The following is a 22,583-nucleotide window of genomic DNA, read 5'->3' as shown; positions in this document are numbered from 1 at the left end:
ACTTTTGGGCTGTTACGCAAACGCAGTCATTACTTGGATAGAATGCCGTCATTTCATAATAACAGAAAGCGTTTTCATGGAAGTATGGAAGATTTCTTTGGCCAGAAGCTGCTGCATGGTGGTGATTTGTAGATGTAAGATTCATGTAACACGCATTCCTCTAAATTCGATGCAGTTTAAGTAGTTTTTGTACATATCATTGGATCTACAAATGACAGTTATAAGATCATCATCTTACATTAAATGATTAACAAGAAGATTACCCAGCATACAACCAGTCTTACAATCATTTAACGTGACAGAAAGATGATTAAGATACAGATCGAATAGAACAGGAGACAATATTCCCTCTTGTCTTACTCCATTAGATACAGAAAAAGATTCAGATACCTCCATACTCCACTTAACTTGCATAGTTTTATGTGAGTACCAACACTGTAAAATCCTAATTAGATATGCAGGGACCCCTTCTGCGTTGCAATTTAACAAACTACTTCTGATGTCAAATGTTTTGGAAGCATCTAAAGAGCACATCAAAACTATTGTGTTCTGCCTCTAAAATACAATTCCTTATAAATGTCAGTGTCCTTTTCTTAACCAGCTTACATGTATCACAACTGAGAATATGAATGCAATACTTGGCTAATATGGCACACAGACACCTGACAAATCATAATGTTGCCATAGTTATTAAAATAGATCATTAATTTCTAGTAGTGGTTACATAAAGTGATAATAAACAGATAAGAATCACAGACAGTATGAAGCTTTCTTTATATGTTGGACATCCATAGTAATCAGTCGTGTTGAATACGGTCTACCAAAAGGAGACTGAGTAAGTTAAATGGGTTGTACTGTTACATTTTATTATGTAGGTTAGTCACTTTTATTGTGACTGACATGTCAAGGCGCCGGTAAAAGCTTGCTCTGACGCTCGTGTGGTGGGCGTGTGAAACTAATCAAGTGAGACAGGCAGAGCTCACCATTAGTGCCACTGTTTGCTAGTCTGTCTGAGCTGCCTTTTAAATTAATTTACAGTAAGATTAGTTTGCTGAAAACTCTAACAAAAATATCCTTCTGTAGAAGAGTTCCCATCACTTATAAATAGTAATAATAATAGAAAAAATAATAGATGTAAACAATTTCCTGCAATGCTATTCCCTAGATTGTAGTTTGCCTGTGTCCCCACTGTAAGGTCAGGAGGAAAACAAGGCAGTCTGTGGGTATCACAGCCATCCCTGCCATTGTTGAGCTGCACTTCTTGAACTCTGTGTTGACATTAAGACCAAGCATTTGATAAAAGTGCAGGAAGCAGTAATGTTTGTGTACTTCCCAAAATGCATTTGTGCGTGATTAACAGGTTGTTATTTACCAGACTGTAGCCTTTTATTAAAACTGAACTCTCATCAGCTTTTCCTCCATCTAAATGATTTATGCTGATTACCGTCTAGTTTGACTGCTCAGTCTACAAAACAGAAGAAAATAATGAAATTACATCCAACATTAATCTCTATTGAGAGAGCTTGATTTGTCTGTTTCAGTATCAAATGACTAACCTGGACTGACCTGAAACCATAAAAGTTTGTGAGTTTTACGTCAAATTTTGATCATTAAAATAGTTGCTTCAATTTTGCATTTTGCTGCAAGTAAGTTGTTTTTACTCTGAACTTATGTGTACACTGTATTTTTAGACTGAAAGATTAGACACCATGTTAAAATATACTGAAACATGGCAATCACAGGTTACCAGCCTCCACCAATTACATGTAGTATAAAAAGTAGTAAATCTTGACAGTGTCTTTCCTTATTAAACAGGTGTTATTCTTTCAGCTCTGCTCTGAATGGGCTTTTCTGATGAATCCCTATGTGTTAGAGTTGTTTCTTGCACCTAACTCTTCACACCAGGAGACTGATCTTGTACATCAAAGAAGTAAAGAGATCTGGATCAGATATGTAATATAGATATTCTTCTCTGCAAATGAGTACCAGAGCTTGTTAGAGTAGAATTTAGTTCACCTCAATGACTGCTCTATGCTATAATGATGGTTTGGCAGATTTCAGTGTGTGAATGAAACACTCAGAAGTCCTTAGTACTGAATTATTTCTTCAGAAGTTAATCATATCGGAATTTCAGCCATGGATCTCAACACTGTCAATAGAAACAGAGAGCGGGTAAACTGGCAGGGGACAAGGGGCAATCTGATGTGCACATTAATGTTATGCACATGCAAATACACAACGAGACAGAGACACACTCCCACACTCTTGTAAAATGGACTGTAATGGTAATCAGGAACACATAACCACATAGAAAGACACAGGTACTTGGTTCGTGTACTTTTTAGTCATGTGGTGTTTAATGTGTAGGTGTGTTTTCTAGTTTTTACAGATTATTTTGATTTAAAAATCATGTCTCCACAAATCGTTATGGAGACTAGATTTCCTTATAGGATCATGAAGTTCCCCTAAGGTAGCATAAACCATTGAATTTTAAGGTGAAGACATGTCTTGAAGCCAACGGTTAGTTTTTGTGTGTGCGTGCATAACACACAAATTCTGTATATGTACATACAAAATCGACTCCCACCCTCTGGCCCTATAATCTCCAGTTCCATTGAGAAGTGGTCGATATCCATATCTCAGACAGAGGAGGTCTAAATGCTGAGGATGTGGTGCAGTTGTCAGGCCCATTAGTAGGACTAATGGTGGCCTAACAGCCCTGTGTGCCCTGAGGGAGGAAGACCAACCACCAGCAGCAGGATGGCCTGAAAGGGCTCGAGGCTGGGAGGAGGAGGAGGAAGGGTGGCGGCAGCATAGATTAGAAGAAGGCAGCAGCTGTGGGCTATACTAGACCCCATTTAAGTGCTTGTTACAATATCTGGATCCCTTTACTGCCTAGATCTGCTTTCATACCAGAGGGATGGAGGAGGGAGGAAAAGGACTGAGTGTATATACTGATGACATGTTTGTGTTTAGCACTGATGACTACTTCACTGGTCAACTATGAATGTGGACACTGAACTAATTTGGGGTAAAACTGAGGTAGCTGAAACACATAAATGTGCAATAATGTTTTAGGTCATCTAATAATGTTTCAAGTCAATATTATATATATATGTTATATAGCACATTTAGGCACAACAGACAGTGACGTGCTGCACAGCATCAAAACTATCATAGGAATAATATTAATGATTTAAGAACAATAAAGAAAAATAGAGTAAATAATAATAAAAATAATAAAATACGAATAGTAAAAAAGAGGAATTAGGAAAAATTAAGCAATAGTCTGAAGATGAGAAAGCTAATGAGAAGATGTTTGTTTTCAGTTGCCGAGGAAAATGACTTAACCTGAGAAACAAGATGATTCCAGGGAGTTTTGGAGCTTTGACTGAGAATGCCTGATCACCTGTACAACCTTATTGGGAATTTGAAATTACAAGAAGTCAACTAAGTGAGCGTCATAGAACATAGCATTGTAAAGCTGTAAACTGGAGCAAGCCCACAAAAGCACTTACATGTGAGAAGCAACATTTTGAAATTGATCCTGTACGTCACAGGAAGCCAGTGCAATGATTTAAGAATGACTGGAATATGATTCCACTTCCATGTAGCAGTCAAGAGTCTAACAGCAACATTTTGAACCGGCTGCATTCATGATATCAGGTTTTGCTCAGTCCAACAGATGAGGAATTGCAGCATTCTAGTCTAGATGTAATAAAAGCATGAATGACTTCCTCGGGATCATTGATAGAAAGAAATAATTTCTTCTTTTTTTAAATGAAAGACTTTAACGCTTGATTTAATTTGTGAGTCAAATTTAAGAAAGGAATCAAAGATAACAAGATTTTCTGATGTTTAAGATTTGATGCCAGGGGCTTAAGATCTGAAATGTCGGGATGAATCACTAAATCTTTGGCATTCAACAGTTTATTTTCGAATCAATAAAGCATAAACATAAGATACAAGGTAAAACATGGGACTTTAACAAAAGTACCTGGTGCCAGGTACTACGAGTCGCGCTGAGTAGGTACTAGTGGAAAAGGGCTGCTAGACCTCCTGAATGCCCCATTCCAAACACTTACACATGTCCAGCCATGAGGTCCACTGTATATCAAAACTTTCAGAGATAAGAAATACTTTATTAATCCTAAAAATAGGTAAAATACTGTGTTACAATAGCCCAAACAGCTTATATCAATAAATGCAATGTTACAGACCAAAATAGGTAAGAAAGGTTAAAAAATAAAACTAAAGAAAAAGCTTGGTTAAACTGAAAATAACAGAATATACAAAAAAAAGTAAAGGCTTCAAAAAATGTAAATCTTAATATGATTCAATAAGGAGCTGAATGAAAAAAATGATTGCATTGTACTATGAGGTGGAAAATATTTTCTGCTTTTCATCCTAGTACCAGCGACGACGCTGAAACAAAAGTTAGATGTATTATTGAAAACATGTATTAAATATGCATCAATTATACATGGCCTGTCGTAATTATGGTGGTGCCAAAGGAGGAAGTGAGGTGATGTTATGACGGAGTGACAGCGAAGTCTGTAACAACAGGCGATCCAAAAACATCAGAACTCAGGACAGTTTTCCAACCAAAGATGATTTCCTTTATAAATGCTCATAAATATTAGCTAACTAGTTATTTGTTACCATAGTAATGATTGCTTTACCTTCACAAAGTCATCATTTAAACTCAAACCCATGAAATTGTATATTTATTTCTGAAGGGCCACAAAACTGATGTTTTCATATCAATAGGTGCATCAGATTTTTTTCTTGTTCTGGAGAACATGGGCAAATTTTATCTTTTAATTTGGAGGGCTTGTTGGACAGAAAACAAGGCAGCATTGAGAGGTGTGCCAACAGAAATCTGTGGCTAGGACATCGAGATGTACCTTTGACACTCCTGTGTTGCAATTTAAACACCAGTTTATGTGCATAATGGGTGGATATTGATGAAAATATAGGCCCAGCAGATGGAGTGTGTATGCTCGACTCTGCTGTGGCTGGCACGCCAGACATATTTAGCTAATAGATTAAACATATAAGCATGTGAATTTTCATGGTCAGTAGTTTGCTGATTGGCTAAACCTGCTGTCATCTATAGTTTAGTAGTCATTTATCTCCACTGGATCCACAGTAATGTTTTATACCACTTCATCTGCTTCACGTGTTTTATCTACCTATCCTCCTCTTCGTGTCCAACCTTCCTTCTGACTGTATCATTTTCATTCTGCAGTTGTCCAGCTGCCACATCATTATGATGTCACACAGAGAAATAAATCGCTGTAAAACATTGACGTTCAGTAGATGTTTTGATCTAAAGTTTTGGTTTATGTTTTTTTCCCCATATCTCCTGTTGGTCCTTTCTGTGATATTTGGACATGCGACAACAGCTTTAGACTGACTTACACTTTTCATGTGAATTTGATATCATGTTAAATGACAATTACAGACTGTAGTGCTCCAAAGACTTTATATCAGTTACACAAAGTCATGCTGTCATGCAACAGAAGCAGTTGCCTCATTAGTAAACACACAATAATAGAAAGTAGATCACCAGCAATCATGACTAACACCCTGAGTTTAGGCACCTTTCCATCCATTTTATTCAACTGTAACCGTAGTCTCTGCTGTGGGAGAAAGTGTATCAGTCATATGAGTTGTTTTCATCTGAAGAGGTTATCATATTGTCCGAGCAATTGTACGTGTGTGGAGTACAATATACTTACACTTAACCCATATGGTCAAACACTCACGCACACACAAACAAACACAAATCATGCTGTGTGTCTCATCCCGCTCTCATGTAGGAGTATGGAGTAAGCCACTTACACACACACACACACACACACACACACACACACACACACACACACACACACACGCATAATTTGTCCAATATTTTGTTCTGGGCAGTGTGCCCATTTCCAATATGCTAAGCACGAGGGATAAGAGTGTGATCACTGCAGAAGATCCAGCTCTGTTTGCCAAGTCCTGTCACTCATTGCCATGCCCACTGCTTTGTTCTGCCTCAACACGTCCTTCTGATGTCAGTATTATTCAGAAAAGGGTAGGTTTTGCACTGGGAGAGAGCAAAGTGTACATCAAAGCAACAAATCTAGGCCACAATATATTTGGGAATACTTTCAAATATTTGAACTACTTTTTGCAGAGCTGGAATTCTCATGCCAGAAACCTTTAAAGAAATAAAGTTTTTGCCAGACTTAATTCCCGAAATACATGAAGTAAGAAAAAAATACCAGCTCTTAAGGTTTCAAAATCCGCACATTTCATCGAGATGCTACATTATTTCAGACCCTGGTGTCAAGAGCTCTGAATTGAAGGCTTTTAAGAAAAAACTGAAGACTTGCAGACTGTTAAACTGAACAATACACTGTGTGACATTTGCCTTCCAATCTGCTCTGAGTTTTGGCAGTGGAAACAGAACAGAAGTCTCATGACTCTGCCCAGAGGAGCAACATATTAACATTTTTCTTTTCTATGGTTTGCACTTGGCCTTCACTTGGTCCTTGGGTAGATATTAACTGAAAAGCAAAAGCCAAAGAAAACACATCTGACACCCTGTCTTAACGTCTTAGGCAAACTTGCCTATCTAGGTTGAACTGTCCTGTCTTCGCAAAGCATAGCGACCGAGGAGCATGTGATTAATGGGCTGTTACTTGGCGCACGGAAGCTGTGCATAATACATTAAATGTGCCGGGGAGGTGTTTGTTTGTATGTGCAGATTTCCGTGAGTCTGGCTATGTTGAATTAAAGCTGTAGAAAATGCTTAACTAATGCTTTTGCATCTCTGTAGTGCACGCAGGTTACATCAGAACCTTTTTTTAAAGTTGATGTTTTTGTTTAAATATTTGTATGGAGGCTTTCTTGTTATGTAATGTAACTGCGGTGCCATGAATGTGAACTGGAATTTGTATGTGTGTCCGAGATCACACTTCTAAATTGTTGCAGTGTGAACATGGACACATTTGTGCATTAGTATAAGCACAAAGGCAGAAAATGGGTGCTAATAATGAAACGTCCCATAAACACATTGGTCAGTTTATTACGTACATCTTGCTAGTTCCAGGTCGGACCTCCGTTTGTCTTCAGAACTGCCTTAAATCTTCATGGCATAGATTTAACAAGGCGCTGGAAACATTGCTCAGAGATTTTGGTCCATATTGGAATAATTTGGAATTCTCACATTGGCCATCTGAATAATGCAGCAGAAATTGTGACTCATCTACGGTGGCCCTGAGAGGCCAAATGGACTGCAACTTCAGAAAACACTTGCAAAAAGAAAAATGCTGCAAAAAGAAAAACACTTGCAAAAAGAAAAATGCTGCAAAAAGAAAAATGCTGCAAAAAGAAAAACACTTGCAAAAAGAAAAATGCTGCAAAAAGAAAAACACTTGCAAAAAGAAAAATGCTGCAAAAAGAAAAACACTTGCAAAAAGAAAAATGCTGCAAAAAGAAAAATGCTGCAAAAAGAAAAACACTTGCAAAAAGAAAAATGCTGCAAAAAGAAAAATGCTGCAAAAAGAAAAACACTTGCAAAAAGAAAAATGCTGCAAAAAGAAAAATGCTGCAAAAAGAAAAACGCTGCAAAAAGAAAAATGCTGCAAAAAGAAAAACGCTGCAAAAGCACACAAAGCACAACGGAAATAGGAAAAAAGACAACGGAAATGTTTCTGGGGAGACAATAACCGGACGGACCAGTTGCACGAACCAAAACATGCTAACAAGTGCACTGGGACTGGGAGACACTTCAAAGAAGTGGAGCGGCCAAAGAGTAAACTTTCAAAAGTAAGTTCTGAATATTATGTCACTTATTTATGTGCAAATGTTTAATAATGAGGAACATTAAAACATTACTGTTGGCCACATGCCGGCAAAGTTATGTGACATTAGCGATGTTTGTACTTTCAGCATTTACTTTGTTTTAAAGCCTTTACTTTATACGCCATTAGATAGTCGACCTTAATCTTACAGAGAATCTGATGATTTTGTGGATAATTAAAGTCAGTCATATATCCACAAACACAACAGGCTGAAAGTCAGTGATGCTGCTCGGTTTGCAGTCCTGAATATCACGGCACAAGCAGGATTCACTGCACTGCTAATGTTAGCTATGTTATATTGCTGCCTCTGTTCGGTGGTGTCGAGCCAAACGGACTTTAACGTGTGTTTGAACGAGCTGACGGTTCACTCGTTAAGCTGGAAGAAAGATGCTTTAATCACAGGAGTCACACATGTGTCCACTGTACCATCTGGGAACTCTTCTTGTTTAGCACTCGTAATAACACAAACACTAAATCCTCCTGTTTGTAGCAGTGTATACACCTGAGACTGTCACCTGTCTGTCTGTCCTGCACTCTCTCTCTGTTTCTTTCTCTCTGATTGTGGAATAAAAGTATGAACATTTATTTATAAGTTACACTTGTGTTTGAATCCTGCAGCTTATCATACATTTGATTTCCATGTGTGACAACTGCAAGTGTCCAGAGTGAGGATAGACTGAGGGACCCACTGCTGCACATCATCTGTGAGGCTTTGCACCCCTGATGATCCACCAGGACAAACTCAGCAGTGTGTGAGGAAGAGGAGGAGGAAGAGCCAGCAGCAGCTGACAGATGGAGAGAATAGACAGACTGTTCCCTCTTTGTGAAGGACTGCTAGAAAAGTTTAACATAACTAATTGTCTGTCCTGAATCAGTCTTATTAGGTAATGTTCAAATAATTTTATCCTCCCAGTGTTTTCAGTTTGGGAGAAAGTACTCAGGGCCTTCAAGTTACACACTATGAAAGGCAGCAACAAGTTTAATATTCAGAAACCTAAAGTATGTATCAGCAGCAGAATGGAGCTAAAAATAAATGTTTGTTTCAGTTCTATGAAGCTTTGCATATTTTGGATTAGTAGTACTGCTGTGTTTGTTGCATCATATTGCTGTAATTTTTTATATGCTTTATATATTCTGAGGTAAGTTGATCTATAGTGTTACATCATATTCTATAAGGATGTTATGCGTTTGGATGCTTTCTGCCCAGTTTGACCCATTTAACAGAAGTCAGCCTGTTTAAGGCTCTGATATCTATTCTGTATGACTTAAAGCAGTTATGACATGGTCTGATTTTCTCACCCAATAAAGGAATATTTCATATATCAGTCTACTCTTCATTCTATCAGAAACAGTTATCACAGCTCGTACATTTGCTTTTTCCACACATATTGAGCCAAATTTAGTAATGCCAACATATTAAAAGAACAATATTTGTCTCTTATATATAATACATCTATATATACACTGTCACAGATACTTGTCTTTAAGTGAAGATTTAAGGTGATAGGAAATATAAATAAATGCAACTTGAATCTTTACTGAAGCTCAGTGTTTGGCACAGAGTTCATGTTCACTGCTGTAATAACTAATAATGATTAATATAATATTGGCCATATTATATTTACATTACCAAAGTGAGATGACTTTAGTCTCATGAACAACATTAGCTAATTGTTATTTACTAGCTAATCTTAAATGACTGTTCAGTACAGAAATGAAGCCCAACAATCATGTTTTACAGTCCTGTGGTCTCAGCCTCAGATACTTATCAAATCACACAGAGCTCATGTAGAAACAAATGTACAAAATATGTTCTCCTTCATTTCTGTCAAACAAAGCTGTATGAAACGTTTCCAGCTGTTAGTATCATGGTTGCTAGGCAACCTGGGCAGCACAACGGAGGCTAGACCGTCCCATCTCACAAGCCTACAAGCCTCACACTTCCGGCCTCAGCGGTCTTTGAGTGCGGCCCTTGAGGACCGTTAAGGCTGCGTACTTTAACGCCGCACACCCTGAATTGGGAAACAGTCCCTGAATTGGGATACAGCCATACATACATGTTTTGGTTCGTGCAACTGGTCCGTCCGGTTATTGTCTCCCCAGAAACATTTCCGTTGTGCTTTGTGTGCTTTTGCAGCATTTTTCTTTTTGCAGCATTTTTCTTTTTGCAGCGTTTTTCTTTTTGCAGCATTTTTATTTTTTGCAGCATTTTTCTTTTTGCAGCATTTTTCTTTTTGCAGCATTTTTCTTTTTGCAAGTGTTTTTCTTTTTGCAAGTGTTTTTCTTTTTGCAGCATTTTTCTTTTTGCAGCGTTTTTCTTTTTGCAGCATTTTTATTTTTGCAGCATTTTTATTTTTGCAGCATTTTTATTTTTGCAGCATTTTTCTTTTTGCAAGTGTTTTTCTTTTTGCAAGTGTTTTTCTTTTTGCAGCATTTTTCTTTTTGCAAGTGTTTTCTGAAGTTGCAGTCCGTTTGGCCTCTCAGGGCCACCGTACTCATCAGACCTGGCAACATTTTTCTAGTTCTTTATTGTCCAATACTGGTGAGCTTGTGTGAGCTGTAGCCTCAGTTTCCTGTTCTTAGCTGACAGAAATGACATCCAGTGTGGTCTTCTGCTGCTGTAGCTCATCTGCTCAGATATGCTGTTCTCCATACCTGAGTTATAACGAGTATTTATTCAAGTTACTTTTGGCTTTCTATCAGCTTGAAGCAGTCAAAACTGCTTTCAACTGATATTTTCACATTTTTGGTCCATTTTCTGTAAACATTAGAGATAACTATGTAGAAAAATCCTACAAGATCAAAAGTTTCTGAAATATTCTACACAACCTATCTAGCACTAACAATGATGCTACATTTAAAGTCACTTCAATCACCTTTTGTTCTGTTTTGATGAACTTCAGCAAGTTGTCTTGACTGTGTCTGTATGACCATATGACAAATGGTCATGAATCATATGACTGGTTGATTAAATATTTGTGTTAACACATGTACCTAACAAAGTGGCTTGTGAGTGTATAACCGTGAAGACAGAGAATGAGTTTTAATAATGAGCATCAGTGATGCTAGCACTGTATTGCTTATGCATCTTCTAAAGGATGATCTTTAATCATTTCAGATGTGCCCAAGGTGTCAGTTGTTTTAGAAAAAGAAATGCATAAAATACATGAAATGTCATAAAAAGTGATTTTATTTTGAACATGATACATTCTTAAGCATGAAAGTGACGGCGCCTGGAGACAAATACCATAAAGGAGATGAAACAGAGGTCAGATAAACAGAAGCAAACAAGTAACAATTTTTCTTAAATCAACTGATTTTTTTTGTTTTTTTTTTAAATTAATGTAACAATTGTTTAGTAATGTGAAATCTTTGTGGCATTACAATCAGTTCAAAATCTCAAAATTTAACTTTTGGTACAACTTTGTATAAAATAGTTTTACATTTACTTGTACAGTGTTTTTGTTGTTCTGTATTAATTCATTTACTAAAAATTAACAAAAACACTTGTTCATCAATTGACCAGAACAACAGAAGTACACATAGATTCAAAAATATGTATTAACTTTTCATTCAGGCTTTTAGAGACTGAAATAGCACTTTGCTACATCATGTTAAGGATGCACAGTGATTTATTTATGAGATTGAAATCCTTATTGATTAATGAAGGATTGCCCTTTTTTGTCTTCTGGCTTAGGTCTGACGTGTGTCAGGAGATTGTGGCTACTGCTGCTATTGATTAATTTTATTGTATATTAATGTGTAGCTTAAATGTACAATTATTACATTTAATATTTATTTATACAATTTTTTTTAGTCTAAACTAGAAAACACCAGAGAAAAAGGAAAAATGTCCATCGAGGTTTGTGTCATTGTCAGAACTTCTTTTCTCTGAACTCAAAACAAAGGAAAAACTTTCTGGAATTAAAGGATCTCAAATCTCTGATGAATGGCTTTTTAATTATGAAGAGTAATGGATTTTTCAGATAATTACCAATAATCTTTTTAAAATAATGGATCAATTAATCAGTGCAACACTGCGTCAAATGTGTTTCAGATTTACATTACTATCATTTTTTCTTATATTAAATCATGTAAATACTGAAAAGTGGAAAAATCTTATATTAGAGCTAAAATTTAGAGAATAATAGTAATAATGGCTTGTGCCTATATCTTGCTGTGATACGCTTAGTAATAGCCAGTAACAAGAAAGCAGTACATACAGTAGCTGTCAACTGAAAAGACAGTGAGAGGGAGCAGGTGTTGGAGTTTGGTCCATTAGCCATCCCTATTGCCCCATATCCACACACACACACACACACACACACACACACACACACACACACACTCCAGTGGGGCGCTCTCTGAGTCACCCTGGCGTAGCTCACTTCCTCTTGATGCTGTACCGTATTAGCATCCCTGAAAAAACTGACCATGATAGATGATGTCACTCCCAGATAAAAACTGTCTGCCCTCCGCTCTACCTGAAATGCTATTATTAAAGTTGCATATTTTAATATTGAATATAAGTTGTAATGAGTAGTTGTCAAGTAGCACTTTCTTGGCAAGAGTTCAGTGAAGACGTCATGTCTGTTCGGCATGTATGAAGCTTCAGTTTGGATATGATAAGTGTCTCTTATTATAAAGACTGAAAACAAGGAAGAACACTGCTCCATACCACAGATGAGAGTGGTAGATTTCCTGTAATGTAATTCTCTGCAAAAAAGTGATTAACTTTGGTAATTTTTGGTCTTTTAATGATTTCTTTAAGAGTGGAATGATTGTACAGCATACATCTTTAATGACTTAAAAAAATAATTGGATGCACAAGCTTAAATCTGTGAGACAGATAGTAAGTTGATTGGCCAAAACAAAAGTTGGGATCATTCTAAAAAAGCAAAAAATGTCTAACCAAAGAACACGAGCAGGGCAGCAGGAAGTTAAGAATAATCTGCAGGAAAATAATAATGATCATGTAATGAACTGATCATCAGATGATTCAGTGAGAAAAAACAAATCCTATATGAGATTGTAACTTATAAAACAATACAGAAAACATCCAGAAAGAAAGTGGAAGCTCTTGTACAAAGTTATGGACTCATGGGGAAAAAAAAGATGTGACAAGAACAAAATATGTAGAAAAATGGCTCATGACCCAAAGCACACCACCTCATCTATCAAACAAAAGGCTGGTCTGTTATGGCTGGGCCACCTATGGCTGCCAGCTTAACTGGCACACTGCTTTTTATGTATGATTGTACTGCTGACAGAAGAATGAGGAGGTATACAGGAGCAAACTGTTTGCTCAAATTCAGCCGCATGCATCAAAACACGCAGCCAAAGCAACCAGAATTATTCAACTCAGTCTGATTTTTTCTTGTTGAAAGCTGGGCTAAAGATATCGACAAGAGCTAAACGTGGTTGCAGTGTGAGAGCATCACCAAGGCAGATAAGAAGCATCTGCCGAGGGCTGCGAGACAAAGACTTCAGGCAGACAAAAAGATTTTCCTCAAAATATGAAGTGTGATGAGCTTATTTCTGTCCTTTCATCCAGTTACCTTTGACTTCAGTTTCTAAACATCTGGATCAACTGTTCTGCGTATTAAAACCTTTTATACCTTAACACATGGACCATTCTTGTCATGCTAAATACTGAATATTGTAATGTAATTTTCTATCAACGGACTGCAAGTGTGTTCATGGCCCACGGTGTTGGAATTGGGCGGGTTTGGGTAGCCAGCTTGTTTTGAGACTGGAGACAAAAGCTCCAGCTGTCAAGTCACGTTTCATCAGTTTGACTTTGTAATGCTGGTTTACTTAAACAAAGGCAACGAGGGAGACGGAGGGACAGAACTCTCAGGATCAAATCAAAACCAGTGAAAACCAGTCGCAGTCCTTTATAATTACCTTATTTCCCTCAACTTATGTGACCCTAGCGTCTCTAGTCACTTATATTCATTTGAATTCACAGTCATGGCTGTGTGTGACAAGCCGAGTGGGGGGAAAAAGACGTTATCTTTTTAGCAAAGCCATTGAGAGATAGAAAATATCCTGATAAGCGACACAGGACAGGCTGACAAGAGAAATTGACAGTAACCTGATCTTAGCTAAACTGAATGTTTAATGGTTTTAAATTGGGACTTGATGGGTAACAAGCAGCATACAGATTCATCCCAGTAGATCGTAATCACATCAGAGTCCTTACAGTTGTGTCCCAGTGTCATAAATATAGCAGCAACAATTTTTAAATTGATTTTGTCTCCCTCCAACCTGGTGTTTCCTGAAGCCCTGAGGTCTCCAAGCACTTACGAGGGATTATTTGTCAAACTGCTTTTCACTGACAGTATACATGAACAATATAATATCACCTTAAAGCCAAGCTGTAAATTAAAACATTGCTCTTTTTTAAAATTTTCATCTAGGGTATTTTTATTAAGATAACATATTGAACATACCCTGGATCCCTACTCTAAACACTTAAGCCAGTGTTATACTTTATGCACTTTAAAATCAGCTCGGGGTTTGGCTGTAGTGCAGGGGTCGGCAACCTTTTCTATCAAAATAGTCATTTCAGAAATTATATGCTTATGTTGCATATACAAAATTACATAACTAAAGTTTCACTACAAGTTTATTTTTTCATGCAACATTTAGGAAGTAAGGGATCGTTATTATCATGTTATGGCCTACTTTGAAACAAACCAGCTGTAAAACCATGCAATCCCTTAATGAAATTTATTGATAGTAAAAGAAAGGGGGGCAGTTTCCATTTAGTTTTGAATAAATGGAAACTAGCCTATTGCAGACCTAAGCAACTAGTGAGCAAGTAGCATTAGTGGTGAACTCTAAGGAAGAGCAAATTCACAGATTGCAACTTTATGAAGATTAACCATTTATATATGTATTATTGCTAAACAATTATGGTTCAGATAAATGAGGAGATGGTACCAGGTGACAGATGTATGCTGTGATGCACATATGATATATTTTTTTTAACTGATGGGCAAAAGAAAGAAAAATCTTTCCTTTACCTGCAGTAGTTAATATTTATGTTACATGTAACTTTTGCTATCAACTGCAGGAGTAAATATCATAAACGTTTTCTGCAATATGTGGATGTGATTAATACTTAGGGGGCACAGTCACAGTATAAGAGATACTGTATAAGGCTCATGGGATTTACATTAAATGTACTTTAATCCTAGTTTTGTGGTAATTATTTTCTACCCTTGTGTCATATATGCATTTATCAGCCTCTTCATTACTGGGTTACTGGGCTGGACCATTCAGAACTTCCTTAATTCTTCATGGCATAGATTCAAAAAGGTGCAGGAAGTATCCCTCAGAGATTTTGATATCATCAAGCAGTTTCTGCAGACTTGTTGGCTGCTCTGTTGGATTGAGAGCCATTCTTTCATTGTTGGTGTCCAACAACCATACCATTTTCAAAGCCACTGACATCTTCCCTGCTTGTTCTGATATTCAATTTGATCTGCAGGAGGTCGTTTTGAGCATGTCTTCATGGCCCCAATGTAAACATAGCTGTTTAGGTATTTGTGTTAACAAGCGCTTAAACAGGTGTACCTAATGTGGCTCATAACTCGACAAATATCTGTTAGTAACACCCATGATGAAATTTTTTTTAAAGACTTTAGGACAAAATGTGTGCTTTCATTCAGGTTCCTGTATGTTCCAGAACATTTCACATTGAAACAGGCACGTCTAATCCCCACCTGAAACAAGAGGACACAAGCAAGGACAATGACAATTTTATTCATATACCAAGCTTCATTACATGTAAAGTCAGAGTGCTTACACATAAAATAAAGGTATAAAAATCTGTGTATGTTCACATTGCCTTAAGGCAGAGAAAACAGCATATTGCTACATTTTTTTGTGTAACTCAAGATCAGTCTAAGTTTTGACCTTGATTTGAACGTGCTCGTCTTGTTTTCTGAGAAATTATGCTGTGCTTCAAACAAAACTTTAAAAACATCAGTGCAAAATGTGTGAAGGGATACAAAAGGGAAATTCATGCCACATTAAATTGATAATACGACAGAAAATTTGGTAATTGTGTGCCTTTAATAAGTAATTATATCAGTGTGGTTAGATTAATCATAAACTCCTGCTGGTAACAGTCTGTATAATGAGATATTACAAGAAATGTTATGCTAATTCACATTTCATTACCACACTAATAGTAACTAATAGTAACAGTTTCTGCCTTTTAGAAATGAGTCCTGCAGATTGCATGATGTGTAAAACTCTAACCAGTCTCATTTGTCTGCTCCCCCTCTCCTTCCTTTTCTCCACTTTTCCTTTTCTCTCTTGCCTTCTCTTTCTCACCAGAAGGATCTACCTCTGCCCCGAAAAAGTAGTGGGTAAGTTTTCCTCTGCATTTCTCCTACATAATAATATGTTTTTTTTATTCAGTAGTATCTGTAGTGCACATGTGTGACATCATCAGAATACTTCCTGGAGAGTTTCTTTGTAATGTTGGTTGTATGGCTGTGTGTGATGTGAGTTTTTTTTCTTGCCTTGTGAAATAATTGGAATTTTGTGACATCCTGGTTTGAAAAGTAAGATAATTATCTGCGAGGTATTAAGGAAATCAAAGAGCATTTAATGTGCTTTGCTACAATATACTGCTATTTTGCGATTCCTTGTATATTGTATGGGCACAGTTGTCTGACTTGAATGGCATACTGTTGAAAAATGAAGAAGGAATCATATTTTTTAAAGACTTGGAACCATTTCAGCTTTATTACAAGAAGTCATGGTCAAATGATGTTATTGTGTAGTGGGAGCATCATCTACTGACTGCAGCATGTTTCAGCTTTGCAGGAGCTTTTTCACTCATGGAGCTTCTCTGCTGGTTCAATCTGTTGCACCACTGAGCTGTGCAATGAAAGTTCAGCAGCAGGAGCACCGTGCTGTGACCTCAATGCCCCGTGTGGATGAGAGGGGTCTGAGGGTTGAGAAAAGAGAGCAGAGCAGTCTAGGACTTAAGCTGTCGAATGTTTAGTTACTTACCTTGTGGTGGGAGAACTGCTTGTTTATTGAATTACCAATATAATATCTGCTGTTGCAAACTTACAGTTGGTGTGTCACCAAAACAAAACAGCCCTGCGTGACGACACCATAGCTGGTGTGGCTATCCTAAAACTGTGAGCGTTCAAGCGTAACAATCGGTAAAAACTGTGTCATCTCCTCGTCACCCAAGCATGATTAGTCACTCTGCTACACCTGTGCCCCTTATACGTTTCCCCTGCCAGGCTGTGCTACACTGCCACCCGTGGTGAACCCAGTGCAGACAAACATAAACATAGCAATAAGCCCTTACAGTTGGTTAAGTAAGGCATCAGACAGTGAAGAGCACCCTGACATAGTTAACGAAGCTCTTAAACACGACTGAAATAAGGACTTACAAAAATCACCTTACACATACGGTAAAGATAAAGGCTGTGCTCAGATTTATTCTCAGAGAAATATTCAGAGCAACAGAATGTCTCTTACCATTTTCTCTTCATAGCCTCAGTCTGGGTGCCCCGGCTGGCTGATTCGTCTCTTAGTGAACAGAGCACAGAAAGGGAGAGAGAGCTGTCTGCAGAGGGAGAGCAAGACCTTAACTGCAAAGCAGAACGTGTCCATAGATTCTGCACAAAGTGCTTTATTGTAGGTTGGCAACAATGAGGTGAAAAGAAAAGAGTCACGTACCTAAGCTGAGGTACGCATATATCCTTTGCCAGTAATGGGTTTGACACCCATTAAACTTCAGAGCTGTCTCTAATTCTTTGTGACAAAGATTCAACAAGGTGCTGGAAACAATCCTCAGAGATTTTGGTCCATCTTGACATGATAGCATCACACATTTGCTGCACATTTGTTGGTTATGCATCCATGATGGGAATCTCCCATTCCACCACATCCCAAAGGGGCTCTATTGGGCCATTTGAGTACAGAGAGCTCAAGAAACCAGTTTGAGATGATTTGAGCTTTGCGACTTGATGTGGTATCCTGCTGGAAGAAGCCATCAGAAGATGAGCAACAATTTTCTGGTAGCATCTTAAATGATGCTCAGTTGGTATTTCTGGTTGATTGTGGTTATTTGAGTTACTGTTGCCTTCTTATCAGCTCGAAGCAGTCCAGCCATTATCCCCAGACATCTGACATGAGCAAGGCATTTTCACTCAGACAACTGCCACTCACTGGATATTTTTCTTTGATCTATAAACTCCAGACATGATTGTGTTGGAAAATCCCTTTAAATCAAATGAAATACTCCAACCAGCCGGTCTGGCATCAAAAACCATGTCACGGTCAGAGTCACTTAAATAGCCTTTCTTCCCCATTCTGATTTCAGCAGGTTGACTGAGTTCCTGCCACGTGATTCGCTGATTCTACATTTGCATTAACAAGCAGTTGAACAGGTGTACCTAATGAAGTGACCATGAGTGTATATTGACTTCCCAATATTAAAAATTAAATGCTTATCCAGTTAATATTTATGCACACCGCTTAATATTTCAGAATTAAATTTACGCCCACTTTTATTTTATTTTAAGGTTTTGTTTTAGTTTAAGTTTGGTTTGTCTTGACTGGCTCCTGAATACAGATGAAGAAAAAAACACGAAGCAGATATTTTTAGAATCAGCATGACTCACACTTCCCTGGGTATGTCCGATGCCCATCGTGAGAAAAAAAAATGCAAGAAAGAAACGGCTTATGAATAATAGAAAATAAGAGTCTCTGTATAATTTTAGGTTGCCTGACACTCATTGTGTTTTAAGTTTAAGTAACATTTATATTGCAAACACAAAAAATGTTGGTTGAGTTGGCTGCAGTGTATGACTCATTTTGTACATGACTTCATCAAGATCATAACTTGAAAACTGTAAGAAAAAGACCCACTAACACTTTGCTGTAGTTGTGCCTTTGAATGAAATGATTAATGGGAATTCCTTCATAATGTCCCACGTTAAAGCTATCGAGTCCAGAGTCAGCTTCACAAAAATATGACTGACTTTTCATCCTGAAAGGAAACTCTGCTTAAGTGAGGTGCTTTCTGTGCAGTGTAGGAGTGAATGGGATAGAATGAAGTTTGGAGGTTTGACAGAACCAATTAAAATGGCTCGAGGTGTGGCACAAACGTGTGAAACCCCTTCACATTTGACAGCTATGTTGGTTAAAATATGAAATGTATGTATGTATTAGGGGTGCAACGATACACAAAATTCACGGTTCGGTTCGGTTCGATACTTTGGTGTCACGGTTTGATATTTTTTCTATACAAAAAAATGTTCATGCCTTTTTAATTTGTCATTTATTAAAATTATAAATATATATTTTAACTCAAAAGTACAGTTTTTAAATTTAATGTTGCTGAAACAACAAAGGGATAAAATAATAAATCTATCTGATCGAGAAATCACTCATCTTTGGAAAAGAGAGTTTATTACAGAGAAATGGCTCTTTCCAAAATAAAAGCTATACTATACGCTTCTTCTGGGGTATACTCTCAGCAGCATATTAAACATATCAGGTCCCCATAAGGAGAATCATGTGCTAACGGCTGTCTAAATGACTCGGGTAAAGTTTGTAGCATGCGTGCTTGTTGTTTTTGTCTGCTTCCACTTGTCTTTGCACTAGCGTGATGTCGGCGTAAATGTGCAGTCATATTCGTTGTGTTCCCACTAGTGCTGTCAGCACTAGTGAAATGACGTTAACGCCACAACACGGCAAATCTCCATTAACGAGCTACCGCGGATCGCCCGTGCATAGGGCTGGACAGCGTCAACACTTTAACGAGCAAACTGCGCTAACGCAGTAGTTCCCACCCATGTAATTGAGCATTGCGTGGCACATCCGACATACTGTTTTACTTTTGTCCATGATGCGCTTACCTTCAGGGTCATACGTCACATGAAAACCAAAATAGTTCCAAATGCCAGATCTGAATGAGGTTCAATTTGCCATGTTACAATAAGAGCTTAACTTCTGTCTTGCTAGCTTGCCCTGCGCTCAGTGAATCTGCGTTTGACTACTCCGCCTAGGCTGTACTGTCGAGCGCAGATCCACTGTGCGCTGAACACAGACAGCATCGTCAGAAGAAAAGTTGATAAAATAAATTTAAAATTTTGTATTGTTCGATACATATGCGTACCGAACCGATAGCACTGTATCGAACGGTTCAATATCGATACGAGTATCGTTGCACCCCTAGTATGTATGTATGTATAAAAGAAGCTTAAACGATGTGCGAGTCTCTGTCCATGGTGCTGAAACCAAGTTCCCCACTTTTCCTTTGCCCCTTAGTGCTGGTTTATCATTGATTCTTTTGTCCTCGGAATGCAACATAAGAATAGAACTAAACGAGTATTTTTATTTTTAAATCTAGATTTATATACTGGAAGCCAATATAATAAAAACTTTGCTGTTCTTAAAAATCAGAAGCATTGTTTTATTCCTCCCATCTTAATTGCTCTTTACTTTTTGGCTGTGTCCTCTCTTTTGCTGCTGCTCCTGCTGTTAAAAGCCTTCCACAAAATCAGGGAGAATTTGGAAATTTGCCTTCTGCTCAACATGCAGCCGGCAAATACCTTTGAACCTGGAGGACAGTGTAATTTTCCTCTATATGCTTACTCTTTGCTGTCATTGCTTCAAGTGTTGAAATCCTTGAAAATTTTCTGAAATTGATGTAGCCATGCCTTCCTCCCTCCCCTGCTTATTTTCAGCTTGCCCACTTTTGCTGTGCATGAGTTGAATGTGAATCGCCTAGCTCGCTCACATGTCAGTTTGTCATGTAAACTGTTATTGTTGTACTGCCTGTCCTGGTCGTTTAGGGGGTTATAAATATGAAGCATGGTGTTAATTCTCCCCATAGAGCTCAGTTTAAAAAAAATATATATTATTAACTTCATTTTTTTTATTGCGTGTACTTCTCTGTTTAGTATTCTGTATACATCTTACTCTGAGCAGAGGTAATGTCTGCTAGCAGTAGTCTGACACTGTTAGCTTATACATGCCAGGGGTAGTTAATGTGCATCTGTATCCACGTTTATTGCAGTTTACTGTTAGACTCGGTTTGGCCATGCGTGTTTGTGTGTGTGCTCTTATGTGAATCATGTATGTGTGTCTCCAGCGGCTGTCATTGGATGTATTTTGTCTGTGACCTTTGACCTGTGTGGAAGGGTGGCAGATGTCACAGCATGACATGAAGGTGATGCTGGAGAGCTGGAGGCTCACAGCTGGTGCTGCTTTTGGGTTTTCTTTACATGCGTCGTCGTGTTGGGCAGTGGGTGTAATGACTGACAGTTTATGCAGAAAATAAATTGAAGGACAGGCGGGTCACCAACAAGAAAACACAGAAACATGGAAACTCCCACCTTGTCTTCTATATGATATCATGCCACCCATCCCTCTCTCTGTGACCCCCGCTGCGTTACAATGATATCACCGCCCTCCTCCCACTTCCTCCCCTTCTCTCCTTCTCTTCTCTCCCATGTATATTTTATCCACCCAGACTCCCACATTAGAGATGGCATCCATTATTGAATTACTCCCCTCAGCACTACTGTGCAACTGTCACCCCACGTCAGCTTTAACATTTGGTGGATTTGTTTCAAAGGGAGGGAGGGAGGGCGTACACATATGCACACACACACACAGAAATGACATCTCTCGTGGTTGGGCATTGCAGAGCAGCTCCTGTGATATCTAGGACAAAGAGACAAGTGCCAGACCTCATCCAATCTGGCATTTCATATTTTAGAAAAAAAAAACATAACTGTGTCAGTGTGTTTCTATATGCATGCATTAAAGTAAAAGGCTGGCATATAGCTGTGGTCAGAAGTTTACACGCTGTCATCATGGGCATGAATATCATGGGGATTTGGGCTTTTAATGATTTCTTTGAGCTGTTCTTTTTACAGGGTGGAATGACTGAGCAGCATACATCTTTAATGACTTAAAAAGTAAGAACTGGGTGAACAAGCTTATTTTTGATTTTCTTATATTTGGTTAAATTTCCCTTAGCAAATTACATCTTGGTCATCTTGATTGCTTTTGGTAACCATCAAAAACTTCTACTGTTCTATGGCTGGACATTTGACTGCTTTTCTTATCAGAATTGGTAGAGTTAATTTAAATTTGTTTGGTTTTCTAGGAAAGACTCAAGTTTTAACCATAGTCCACAAAATTTTAACAGGGTTAGAGGAGGTCAACGCTTTGGAAAGGCCATTCCAAAAGTTCTTTTGATCATTGTCCTGCTGGAACCCCCGAATATGTCCAAGTTTCAGCCTTTTAGATGTTGAATTTGGAGGTAGTCCTTCTTCATTATTCCATCCACTTTGTACAATGTATCACTACCACTGGCAGCAACGCTCCAGAGCATTTTGCTAGCACCACTATCCTTGACAGTTGGTACAATGTTCTTAGGTTTTAAAGCCAAACAGTTCAGTCTTTGTCTCATCTAACCATAAAAGTTTTCTCCAGAAGGCATTTGGCTTGTGCATGTGGGCTGCCGCAAATTTCAGTCAAGCTTGAAGGTCTTGATTTTGGAGCAGAGGCTTCTTTTTTAAGTGCCAACCTCCCAGTACATGGTGATGTAAAACTCACTGTGTCACTGTGGATGGTGACACTGGTATTCCTGCAGTTTTCAGTTCATGGCAGGCTTGAGCCTTGCCGGTCCCTGAACATCCTAACCAATCTCCTCCCAACTGA

General features: G+C 38.1%; 1 protein-coding gene across 2 annotated transcripts in view; it reads left to right on the top strand.

The window, feature by feature from the left end:
- The window catches only part of mast1a (microtubule associated serine/threonine kinase 1a), an 81,458-nt gene that overhangs the window by 1,270 nt on the left and 57,605 nt on the right, over positions 1-22,583 (top strand). The window contains exon 2 of one of the 2 annotated variants that reach the window (XM_084931105.1): positions 16,215-16,243. In XM_084931105.1, the coding sequence (XP_084787231.1) occupies positions 16,215-16,243 (29 nt within the window). Of the gene's footprint in view, positions 1-16,211; positions 16,244-22,583 lie in introns of both variants that reach the window. The other variant, XM_084931104.1, reaches the window with a different exon arrangement.

The sequence above is a fragment of the Perissodus microlepis genome, chromosome 6 (assembly GCF_051167445.1).
Source record: "Perissodus microlepis isolate ML-2025 ecotype Zambia chromosome 6, ASM5116744v1, whole genome shotgun sequence".
NCBI lineage: Eukaryota > Metazoa > Chordata > Actinopteri > Cichliformes > Cichlidae > Perissodus > Perissodus microlepis.
The sequence above is the reverse complement of the archived record's forward strand: the minus strand, read 5'-3'. Positions and strand labels throughout refer to the sequence as shown.